This window comes from Anastrepha obliqua, chromosome 4 (assembly GCF_027943255.1).
Source record: "Anastrepha obliqua isolate idAnaObli1 chromosome 4, idAnaObli1_1.0, whole genome shotgun sequence".
Taxonomy (NCBI): Eukaryota; Metazoa; Arthropoda; class Insecta; order Diptera; family Tephritidae; genus Anastrepha; species Anastrepha obliqua.
In genome coordinates, this window is record NC_072895.1 from 41,564,375 (window position 1) to 41,577,418 (window position 13,044).

The 13,044-nt window shown below is 34.0% G+C and overlaps 1 protein-coding gene across 4 annotated transcripts in view; it reads left to right on the plus strand.

Moving 5' to 3' along the window:
* The window catches only part of LOC129243560 (potassium channel subfamily T member 1), a 180,165-nt gene that overhangs the window by 67,482 nt on the left and 99,639 nt on the right, over positions 1–13,044 (plus strand). For all 4 annotated transcript variants that reach the window (XM_054880657.1, XM_054880656.1, XM_054880660.1 and 1 more), the window contains exons 5-8: positions 2,300–2,374; positions 4,810–4,893; positions 6,258–6,352; positions 9,095–9,278. In XM_054880657.1, coding sequence (XP_054736632.1) covers positions 2,300–2,374; positions 4,810–4,893; positions 6,258–6,352; positions 9,095–9,278 — 438 coding nt within the window. The remainder of the gene's footprint in view (positions 1–2,299; positions 2,375–4,809; positions 4,894–6,257; positions 6,353–9,094; positions 9,279–13,044) is intronic.

The following is a 13,044-nucleotide window of genomic DNA, read 5'->3' on the forward strand; positions in this document are numbered from 1 at the left end:
ATACAAGTAGACGAAAATGGAAGAAATTTGTAAGTCTGTTTCTTCGGTCCATTTGGGTATTTTTTTTGACAACATCGAAACCAAAGCATTTGTATCATATTTTATCTATCATAAGCCACTCGTATCATTTGTTGAAATTGAAAACATTGAGGATGAATAATGATAAAATGAAGAAAATAAAATATGAACTTTATAGCAATATTATAATGAACCTATAATTATCCCGCTCCTAATGCTGCTTTCGTCTTATTCTCTCTCAGTTTGTTTTACGGAAGGTTTCACTTCTATCAAGTCTAACCGTTAGACTGGTATTTTTTTTTTTTTTCATTATTGTGTGGTATTTTTTTTTTTTTTTTTTTTTTTTTGTTTAATTCGTATTCAGTAAATTGAAAGGTTTTAAATATTAAGAAGAGTTGAGAAAAAAATCATCCAGCATTCTTGCATAACCTCAAACGGAGCAAAAAATTAAATTTGTACTTTCAAAACGTCAAATTTATAAGAATTAACAAATTTTCAAAGCACTAAAATCTCCTCAGAGTGGCCTTTTTTTAATTATACAATTTTTTTAACCTACAATTTTGGTAGTTTCAAATTAAAAAAAGAAGCAGACACCAAACTCAAAAATGTTTGCATTTTGGGTAGAAAAAAACTCTAAATTATTGCGAAGAGCAAAGGGTTGGCAGCACTGCACAACTAGGCTAGTGCGACGTTACGCCCTCTCGGATGAGCGCAATTTTATTTTTACCATTCCTGCATACTGCTTATATAGTTATTTGATGCGAGAGAGATGAAGGACATAAAGTACAAAAATGCATATAATTAACTTTTAGTCGAAATAATTTATTGAAACTTGAATAAAATGCAAAAATAATCAAAATTATAGATTAAAAGGCAAAATTATTTCATTTGATACCAATTGGGGGAGCATCTTTGGGATAAAGTACAGAATTACTAATTTCTCAACTTAATATTTAAGAAAATCTCCATTAAAAAGTTCATTTTAAGTAGAGAGCACTATAAGCTGCTTGTTGCAAGTCTGTTTAGGAAGCTATTTCATGTCAAATGCATCTCAAGCTCATGTCAAACAAAAAGGTTTGTTGGGAAACAGACAGACAGAAAGCTGCTTATATTGCGGTATCTATACTTAGCTCTCGGTAGATATTTCTGAGCAAATTATGAGCTGTCGTAATGGTAGAGATTTGTTTAGAATTTCTAAAACTCTTTTTTTTACAAAAAACTCTTTCTTTCCTACTTTTTTCCTAATATCCTTATCTATATTTACAAAATTTTACTATTCGTACACTATCTTCCTAACTCCTTGAATACAAATGCAGTGGACAACGGGTAACGGGTTGACGGATTAATAAATTAATTAGATTCATTTCCACTTTCTCCGACAGTTTGAAGACTCAGGGCTAATTTTCTGATTACTTGATGACAATTTATTTGCTTGGAAGCCACAGCAAGCAAATAACAAGCAAACAATATTTGATTTGCCAAAGGAACCCTACAAATTATCTAAAATTTAGAAATAAGTTGTTATTTGTAACAATGGGCTTCAAAGAGTTGCCTCACAAATATAGTAAATGAAAAGATTTCGCTACAAAATGCATGAAAACTTAAAACCACCCCACCGCAATTGTGTTTAACCAACCGAATATTTCGACGGAAGTGGATTAGCTGATCACCACCCGTCAACTCGTTGCCCACTGTCCCGCTGAAGTTTTGTTTCCGGCCTCATTCTTGCACACACCTCCTCTACAATTACGTCACAGCAAAGCTACACTCTTACTTCAATCTGTGCAATTTTGTATTTCATCAGATTTCGGTAACTATCGAGCGATATGAGCGAAGGCATTGCTGTGCTCGGCATATTAAAAGCTGACTGCTGTTTACTGCATGCTTTTAAGAGCGTATTTAAATTTAATTTTAAACTTGAAGTTTTTATACTCCCATTTTCATACTCCTTTGCTCTGCCGAGAGAAGCATTTAATGTTGAAAGGATTTTATTGAAGCAAAAGTTGATTAGTGAAAATTAATCACAATAAAACCAAATAAATTTTGATGCCATTTTTGCTGCTAGGCAATTCTAACTTTTGGCGATGCAATATAAAGGAACAGCTTATTTTTATTTATTTATTTTATTTTATTTCTTTAGTGTTTCGATGTTAACATAGCAATGGTAAACCTTATAATTATTAGTGCTAGTCACAATACTACCTAGAATCTTTTTTTTTTAAATTTATCTTGCAAAAATGTTTGTATTTAAAGTTCTAACATTTCTCCTCTTTATTCGCAGGGAAATATCTGGCAACAGATTCTTTCATTTCATTTCATTCTAGAATTAATTACGACAATACCATTTGCATTAACGGTGAGTAAACATAGAATTAACGTTCCATTCTTATTATTTATGAAAAGAATTAAATATTTATAAAATTATACAATCACTTTTAATCTTACGTTTTTTGTGCTTTTAGGTCGAAGTGTCGGCCATTGGGCACATTAAAGACAATAAAATATTATTCACGTTTTTTGCAGTGTCCTCAATTTGTTTTTGTGTCATATAAAGGACTCGACCCTGTTATAATAATATTTTCGACAATATTAGCCATACTTTTTCTTAAGTTCTAAAAATTTCTGCAAGCGAGCAATCAAAAATTATTTTGTTTTTCTATAATGCCTCTCTATAATGAGTGGAAGTTCACTGTATAGGAAATTATCTTCACACCGGAAATTTTATAATATTTTGTGTATACATACACAGTGCGTTCCATAACTTTAGTAAAGAGACTCATTGACAAGTTTTGGTAATTTTTTTGTCTCTTATTAAACGCTAATGGCTTTTTAGAAAAGTATGGTTCACCCTCGTAGAAAAACCATATAAATCCGAGTCTCAAACTTTGTGCAAATTAAGAAAAACCAACGAACTGTTTAATCAGAATTTTTAGAAATATTTCAAGTATGCAGGGTTATAGCCAATAAAATTTCGATATAAGGTGAAGTTTCAAATGGCTAGCAAGTCACGTTGATTTTTTTACGTTTTGTTTTTTTTTTTTGCTGACGCTGTTGGGAGTTTGCTTTCATATAAAAAAATGTCGCGCATTTGCTACTAAGTCCCTGTGATATTGCTGTTGTTGCTGTTGAAGTGGTTGAGTATTTCTACTAAAATAATCGAAGTTAGTGACTACCGCCGTTTTACTACAACTGTTCTTGTGTGATATCTTGTTGTTTTTTTGTTTTATTTGTTTGAGTCAGAACCACTTCGGGAGCTCCAAGTATAACAGCAAACTTTGTATCTCTATGTCTGAGATTTCATCAATTTGCTGTAGGAAAGACATACCGAAAGAGCGAATTCTGACTCTAGTTAGACCTGTACATTTGCATAAATAGTGGAAAAGACTTTATTTTACTCCCTCCGCCTGATAACTTCTGCAGATGGGATTGGAAGGAGGTTAAGTCTGACTGCATGACCTCCTACTTCTAGTGACCTGTAAGGGTTGTAGTGATACGTCTTCTGGATGTTGTAGGGCGGTCATGTTTTTCTTGTTGTAATGCACATTCTTTCAGCTAAAGTGTAGTAGTGTGAAGCAATGGATGTTTTTATTGTCTTGAATGTGGTAGCAACTGCCACCGCCCCTGTTATATGAGGCGCCGACCTTTTTTCTGCCAGCTTATCTGCCATCTCATTATCCTCTACATTCCTATGATCAAGCAATTCTAGTTCATCTCCACCTGCTAAACTAGTTTGTATGAAATGGAACTAGAATCTAAGGCTTTAACTGTCTAAAAAGATAAAAACTTTTGCACTCATTTCTTTGTAGTACGAGTATTTTTGTGAGTTGGATACTTCTCTGATTGCTAATAGTTCTGCCTGGAACACACTGGCATAATCAGGAAGTCGAATTGATTTGAATAAGTTGACCGGCTCCGAATAGAGGCCAGCTCCCTCATCATATTGACATCGATATCCCTTTGATATTGTTATGAAACGCACTTTATGTACATGGAGTTATAAGTATATTTATGTAACCCATACTTCAAATAAGTCTTCTTTCGCATTTACCTGCCGAATTATTCTTTATTGAATTATATGCATTTTTTTTATCCATATCATAGCCTACTCAATTTCCATAGAAATGCTATCGTACTTGAATAGGAAGATGGAAGCTCCAGAAGACTGACAAAAACCACGGTACCACACACACACGACGATAGCAGGGTGAAGAAAGCACAATTTCCACACTAATGTAGAAAAAATATGTACTTCCAACTCTAGTACACTTCTTGTTGGTTGGTTGGTTGGTTCAAGTGGTGATTTATCCAGAATCCAAATAGCGCTACCGCACTATTTGGTTTCCACATCCACATTACCAACTTGTTTAACGGTTAATTACAGTATGACTTTATACAGTCTGTGCGGTATAAGGTTGTTGATGTATAGGTCAGATAGTTGTACGAGTCTCTCGAACAGTGGTTTGCCCAGGGTAGACTTGTTAACTTGATCTGAAAAATGAGTAAAGCCTTTCTGTTTGGTTTTCTTTGATGAAGAAGGAGAGTACTTTCTCAACGTCATTTGAAGTCTCAGCTAACTTGAGACTAATTTTGAGTCCCTTTGCTAAAATAGGCCACATTTTCTGGGGTGTTTAGTATTTTTTGAGTGCTTTACAGCTCTCTCTACTGTAGCAGTACTTTTTCTATGTCAATTTATTTTATTAAGCCACGGTTTTATCATTTTTTTCTCATTTCTTTTTCGAAGCCCATTCTCAATCACAGTTCTACCATCTAAATATTTCATATCTCTTACAGATACTATGGTCGCCTTTAAGAAATTTATTTATACCTATATTCCTCAATTGCTGGCTGGCGAAGCGGTCGTTGGAAAATATGTTCGTAAGTATCAAAGAATAAGTAGTTCACTTTCGAATCTTCTAATTAAATAATAATTATTTTGCTTACTTACTAAAACATAATAACACACAACAACAAATTTAGATTCCTATTATTGTATTTTAATTAATATACATTTTTATATTTATTTTATTAGACTAGTGGAAAAATTATGGAACAAAAAAAATGTTCCAAATTTTTAGTAATTTTTGAAATGGCTGTATTTCAGTTGGAAATCAACGCACAGGAGTTCTAAGAAAATAAGTATGAAGTTTCGAGATTATCATTTTGAAATCTTTTTTTGTTCCTTTTTGTGCCCACGAACTTGGAAACATTTTTTTTGGCAAAATCATTGCATTAACCGGACAATTTGTTTAACCGCTCCTCTCTGAGGTAATGAGAGAGCGAAAGAGATCGCTTTGTCTTCGATCATTGATATCTCAGCAATTAATGATCGCACCGAAAATCTAAAAGTGGTTTTGAAGGCGCATACGAATTCTCTTGAAGAATTGGTCAGCGCTCGATTTTTTCCGAAAAAGAGGACAACTTTTTTTCCTAATTCCAAGAACAAACACGCACTATGTGTCTTCTATTTAAGAAGTGTAAGTCCGACCGTGTCACCTACGTGGAGGTTAACGCCCTTATTCGAGTAAATGCTTATATTAACGTCTAGTGTTCCTTCGCCAACCCCGGACTGAAAATTTCTGACAAATATTTTTGCAAAGCATTTTAGTTCTCAAATCGCCTATCTAAAAGCACTTTTTTGACTTTTTTAAAACAGATGTCCAAATGATCCTCAAAAATGAAACTGCAGGGCAAATTTGTTCTACAAAAATGATTCCCGGGAAATTTTACTAAGAACATGAAAAACAATATTTCTATGAGAGTTCGACTTATAAATTTTTTACGCATACTTCGTGGACTGCAATGGCCAAAGCTTGGACACTTTAATCTGCGGACTACAGAGTGTTCATTCTACGTAATTAGTAGAGTCATAGTTTACTTAGAGAGAGCCGCTCATCTTTTTCACTTAAAAGCCCAAATTTGTTATATTTTATTTTATATATATTTATATTTATTACTGTGCCGTATTCCATAAAAATCACAATACCAAAAAATGCGTAACAGAAAAACTGAGAACTCAACTAAATTCGAAAACTTTATTTAAATTATGAAAAATCAGATTTATGAAGCCATAATAGCATGGAAAGCAAACTTTTAATAAAAATTATTTGTATTATTTTTTATATTTTATTATAATTATTTAGTTATTGTGAATAGTATTTTTATTATTGTTAGTATACTATGCATTATTCATTAATTTTGTTATTTACATTTCAACATTTTCACCTTCCTTTCAACTACAGAACGATTTGCATCGTGCCATGCAAAAGTCACAATCCGCGCTCTCCCAACAACTCACCATACTCTCCGCCACACTGCTGTGTCTGGTGTTTACAAGGTAACTTGAACAAATGCAAACCAAAAATAAAAAAAAATCAACTGTTAAACCTATTAAAATTCACAAGTAAATGAAGTGCTTTATTGTCAAAAAAGTTGTAACTCAAGGGGTTTTTTACAAAACCATCCATTCATCCTACCACAAAAGCAAAATATTTATTATTTTTTTATTAATTTTAAATTCATTGAAAAATCCATCGTATTTAAAAATTTTGTTTAGTTATAAGAAATAATTTTTCTGCCGACGGCGGCTGCTTTTCTTCCTTTCAACAGTTCAAAATATTAGCAATTTTGCATTTTGCTGCGCTTAAATTAAGGGGTTAGGGGTAGTTAGATAGCATTAATACATCATGTTTCGACTTGGCTTTATCAAAATTTCAACAAAAAAAAAAAATGTAAAAGTTATCGCGGTTTGGGAGGAGCCCGTTTCTCTAGAAGTCCCTACCGGTGATCATCGCAATTCCTTGGAGGTTTATCTAAAATCAATCGGACAAGAGAAATTAGTTTTATTAATAGATAATCTTGTGCCTGATGTAAGCTTTGTGTTTTGTTTTTCAAAATTAACAATATGGCGGCCGCAGGAAATATTTTTCAGATTTTCTAGAAAAAACCGATAATTAATTGTATAAAAAAAATCGAAATTGTTGAAAACAAAATCCTTCGATCCTGCACGAGTTTTTTATGTTTTTCAAAAGCAGTGTAAATTTTACCAAGCGGTTTTTAAGATACAGTGATCTGCAGTTCAAAAAACATAGTTTTGAGAAAAACGAATTTAAAGTTTTAATACTTGCTCTCGAATGCTCCGGAGCCCCCGAACACCCTTTATTAATGGTTGAATAGTTCGAAAAGTATTTGTCGGATTCACTTCAAATTTTCACACAATATTTTTAAGATATTATAGAGTAAGATCGGGTATTGTGGGCTATTCGGGTAATGTGGTCAACGTCTGTATTTTTCATAATAACGAACATGCACAAGAAGGGTGCTTATGAACATAAAAATTCATATAACGGATGTTTTACGCTACTCACCTTTTGTATTGGACTCTTTACTGATGAACAGTTGATCAAAATATTTTGTGAAGTGCAGTCGATTTGCTTTTCAGTGGCGTGTAATATTAATGGTACTCTTTAGTAAGTGACTATTTTTAGAGTGCGAAAGTTCAGATAGAATTATTAAACTATTCTGCATTTTTTAATCCAGTAAGAAACTCTTTTTTAAATTATTTAAACAAAAGTTTCATACTTTTTTCTTGTAAGTGGTACAGTGGCTAATGTGGGCAAGTCAGCGTCGGGTATTGTGAACAAGTAGCCCACATTACTCCCTTAGTATTTTCATAATTCTCTTTAATTTTCCTGTTTTTTATTTCCCAATTATACATATTTAGACCAGCCAAAAATGGAGAAATAAGGAAATGGGACCCCGGTATGATGGAAAATAAAGTGCCAAACAAATTTTCGGTCCTTAAGCAATTTGCAGGAAAGGGTTGGCATGGATTCCTGCGCAGGCACAAAAAATGAGCTTAGTTTTCGCTCTCCAACGCGAACGTCTTTTCAGAGAGTAATGGGTTCACAAAAGAAAATATAAAGATGTTTTTCGATTTACTTGAGCAAGAGTATGAGAAACACAAATTTCCAAAATCTACAGAATGTGAATTTATATTAACCTAAGTTTAATTATTATTTTTTAAATAGTCAACCAAGAAGTGCATTAACTAAATAAAAAAAAAATATGTGAATAAATTCATTGACTTATCGCGAACTCTTACAATTGTTTTTGGTGATTTTATCTAGTGGCCCACTTTACCCGAATAACCTGGGTCACATTACCCACCATTTTCTTTTCATCAACTTTTAATTTGGTTTCAGTTTTTCTATATTATCAGACGAAAACGATTATATAATATTAGGGTATATTTTGCAATAAAATGTAAAGATAATTCAATATCTGTTAGAAACAAAAAATATCGCTTTTGCATTACGATTATTTTGGCAGAAATTAATATCAAGGTAAAATGGTGCCCACAATACCCGACTTTACGTCTTTAAGAAAATGTTAAAATCAAACAAAATTCATTTTTTTTTTTAATTCTGACTACACCTAACCCTTTATTTAAGCAATAAAAATGTATACCAAAAAAAATTTTAATTCTTTTACTCAGAGTTTGTTAAAATTTCTCTAGGCATTTTAATTTTATAAAAAATGTAATATGTCGAATAAGCATTTTTTTTAATTTTTTAAATCACATATTCTTACAAAAATAACGAAAAGAGTGTAGCATGAAACAAATTTTGAAAATTGTAAAAAATCATCTTTGCAAAGCTTTTTTGATTGACTGACCCACCTATCGCTACAGTTTTCCATTTAGCACAACTTTTTGCGTTATTCAGTATTCATTTCGAGCATAACACTTACTCTCTCAGTCACTCGCTCTCTTTGAGAATACTAATGCTTGTACTAAGCAGCACACTAAATCACTCACCATAAAAAGTTCGGTAGTTTATTTAAGAAATCTAATTTTCATACTTAAGTGGCACTTAATTTATCTTCACCATCACCCTTCCTTAAGTACCCACCAGCGCTCCCTTGTAAAGGTGTATTTTCATGTTTATTACTGTGTAAGTCAATTGCTTCATTCATCGCTTTTTTCACCCACTTGACCTTCGATCATTAACAACGCTCATTATTCTTAGTCCTTTTGAACTTATTTTCTTCTTCTCTCGTCCTTCCACTTCATTAACAGCGTCTGTGGCATACAGCATTTTCAACGCGCCGGTCATCGTCATTTGAATTTGTTCCAGAGCACGTATTATGTGGTTGTGACATTCTCAACAGTCGGTTATGGCGATTTTGTGCCCGATATATGGCCTTCACAACTTTATATGGTGATTATGATTTGTGTGGCACTTATAGTGCTGCCGACACAGGTGAGTGTGGCACGCGAACAGATAGGTTATTTCGAAGGTACAGACACACACACACACACATGCAACTGAGAGAAGGATTTAATAAAACGTACTAGCTGTTAATTTGCTAATACTGTGTATATGTAAATGGATATGTTTAAGTATTTGAGCATCAATTCGGGTCAAATGCCTGGCAATGCTTGGAGTGCCTCATCTACGGCTACATGTGCGGGTATTTCACATCCTGTCAGGGTAATGGCACTTCTACTTATTGATATTTGCATTCAATGGTTATGACAGCGGTGGTTGGCGATAATAAACACACATAATTAGATATAGGATGTATGTGTGTATATGTGTGTACATGTATGTGTGTGTGTGTGTGTAAGTGTATTTTGCTTTTTAAATTAATTTAAACGCTCCAATATTGCGTGAACTCCCCTACGAGTATGCCAGTAATTTCGTTTGGCATTATGAATTATCGGAGCAATATTTTACAACAAGACTTAATTAAGTAATGGACTTTTCTGTTCACAACAAAAACAGTAAACACAATTTAATTACCATTAATGAGAATATGGAAAGTCGCAGCCGCCGTAGCTGAATGGGTTTGTACGCGACTACCATTCGCTAGGTCCCAAGTGCTAAGCTCACTATGCAAAGCATTTTTCCATTGGCAAGCAATGGCAAACCTTCATTCGTATTTGTATTTTGAAGAAGCTTCTCATTAAAAACGATAAGCCCTTCGGAAGTGGGCATGAAACTGTAAGTGAGGGACCTTTGTGGAAAAACAACACCAAGGCGTGCACCACAAATAGGAGGAGCAGCTCGACTGAGCCCCTGGCAAAGGATGTTCCCACCAAATAAAAACAAAAAGAAAAAACAAAAACAAAAAAAAACGAGTGAAAAATTATTCTAGCTTCTTCTTAAATAATCGCAACAATTTTTCTACTTTCAATATTCAGTACTCAGCTCCATATCCTAAGAGAAAGACTTTATTGCTGCAAGAAGCAGAGCAGCATTTGAATATACAGTTAGGTATCCGAAAAAATGCTTTGCATACATATTTTTCCAAAAGTTAACTCGGGTCTCTTTTAATTAAAAATCTCACTCATCTTCCTAGTGAATTATCGCTCAGCAATCCAAATATTTGAATTGTTGAATTTTCCATTTTTCCTCGAATCAACAAGTTTAATCCACTTGACCATTCAAACTTTCTCCCACACATGCAGTACAATAGATGTTATTCAATGTCGAAAGTTTGATATTTTGTTATCATTTAAAGTTGCTTTTCCTGCACAAAGCCGGACAACCAAAGTAAACCAAACAATCAAACGAATAAACTAAAAAAAACAAAAAAACTTTGCTAGCACGTAGAAAATTTCATTCCAACGCGGAATGCTTAAGGTTTCGCTTTTTATTTGCCATTATTTTTTTTCTACAGTGTGCGTGTGTCTAATTCAAGTCTCTCTGCATTCTTACTACACACATATCTATGTATACAGGGTTACCGGAAAGACCGTCCCAAGGAATGCGCCGAATAAAGTTGTCCCTTATATTTGCTCCATTTTTGTGCTACTTTCAGATTAAGTTTTTATGTTAAAAAAATTTAGTGTCAACATATAGTGCGTCGCTTTTATTTGAAAACAAATTATTTATCGATAAAATGTCAAACGAATTAGATATGCGAGAAAACATCATAACATTTCTGAAAATCAAACTCAGTGGATTAAAAAAAAAACAGAATAGTCAAAAATGTTCCAGTCGCTCGCGCTATTTATCAATTTGGGGAAGATTTGCGCATTGATAAAAGATTTGAGAAAAAGAAACGGTTCTCATTATCTCGAAAGCGCTAAGAAAATGTTGGTTATGCTCAAGAAGAATTTACACATTTTGAAAAGGAAATTGACGAGGATGATCAGTTGCTCAGAAACTTTTGTTCGCAGCATTGATAAAAAAGCTGAACTGAAGACGTAAAAGGTACAGAAAATTCCGGAAAGAAACGCAGTGAGGCACTAACTCGCAAAGCAGGGCGCTAAATGAGAAAGCAAATTTTTTTTGACCGATGGAAGTGCTGCACAATAGTTGATGAAACTTACGGTTTGGCAAACGTTCCACAACTTCACGCACAGCAATTTTACACAGCCGACTCTTTAAGTAATCTACTGAAAAGTTCAGAGCCAAAAAGCCAGTTTAGAGACAAAAAAATTTCTTGTTTGGCAGGTGATTTGCAGTTGTGACAAAAGGATAAAATTAACGACGACTTATCTTTGAAAGAATGCTTGCAAATGAGACTATGTACATTTTTAAGAGCACGTCAAGTATCCACATTCGCCTGCCTTGGCCTTGATTCAAGTCACTCCAGTAAAGATCCACATTCGCTTGCCTTAATCTCGCATCAAGTCACTACACCAAAGCGCTCTTGGCGTAATTTTAAAAGAACTATTATTTTTTTATTGAAACGTTAAAATAAGACATACAAAAATTTCATACTACTTAACTAGAACAAAAGTAACATACTTTTCATGCATTTTTAAACATTGTTTACCACTTGGTCCCGCGGTTTAATCCTCTTCAGTCTTCTTGTTTGCATTGCTTCATCGCAAAGAAGTTGCTCATCGGTATGTTGCTCAACCCTTTTGGCATGGTTAGCAGCGTAAATATTTATCATTTCAGTGACTGTGCGCAATTGCAGATCTTTGTGAAGTTCGTAATTCCATACATATGAAGAGGCTTTACCGATATCCCGGATTACTTTATTTTTAAAACTTTGGATTATTTCAGCATTAAATTTCGTAGTGCATGCTTCTGCTAAGCTCCACAGATCGACATTGGCTTAAGAATTTATACGCAGCTTTGTCGTTCTGCCGATAAGCCAACATATTTTTTTTGCATTTTAAATTAAGTTCAGTAACTATAGTTTTGACTAACTCCTTCCACTTAAGCTTAGCGCCTTACGTCATGTTCAATTACTTTGCGGTGCAAGCATAGGGAATATTTACAGAAAATATATGAACGGGGTTTTAAATACTTTTTTGTTTGTTAAATTTACGTATAGGGATTTAGATTCTTTAAGTTTTACATTTCACATTCCATTCCAATTTGTTGTACAGAATTGGCCCAAGTATGCTGCTTTCAGGAACGCTGGTATTGATTTGCCTTATGCTGGTATGTGTCCGTTAGGGCGGATCGATTTAAAAATCGCTCATTGCTCTGTGAAAATCGTATTCTAGGGATCAAAATAAGAAACTTTGCCGAAGGACCCATACCTCTAAAACGAATTCTGATGTCCCCCAATTTGGGTCGAACGAAAAATCCCACTTTGACAAATTTAGAGTGCTCCAATCGAGTCCAAATGTATGACCGACCCCCACTAACTTTGGACGGCCGATCCACCCATGCCAGTGGCACACCCCCTGGAACTCCCCTGGGGGGTTCCCCATACTATCATTTCAAAATATCACCATTTTTGGCCTACACATGAGAAAAGAAACTAAAAAGTTCGACCCAAATTGGGGGACATCAGAATTCGTTTTATAGGTATGGTTCCTTTGGAAAAGTTTCTTATTTTGATCCCTAGAATATGATTTTCACAGAGCAATGGGCGATTTTTTTGCCTCCCCACAAATCGACCCGGCCTAGTGTCCGTCTATGTTTTACGTGAAAGTACCAATCGTCGATATACTATAAGAGGCTAAAAATTCAGTAAAATGCATCGAAAGTAATGTCTTAAGTCTGGAGATTAATTCTTCCTGCCAGACTTTATTGAAAGCCTGTGCTTCACCTA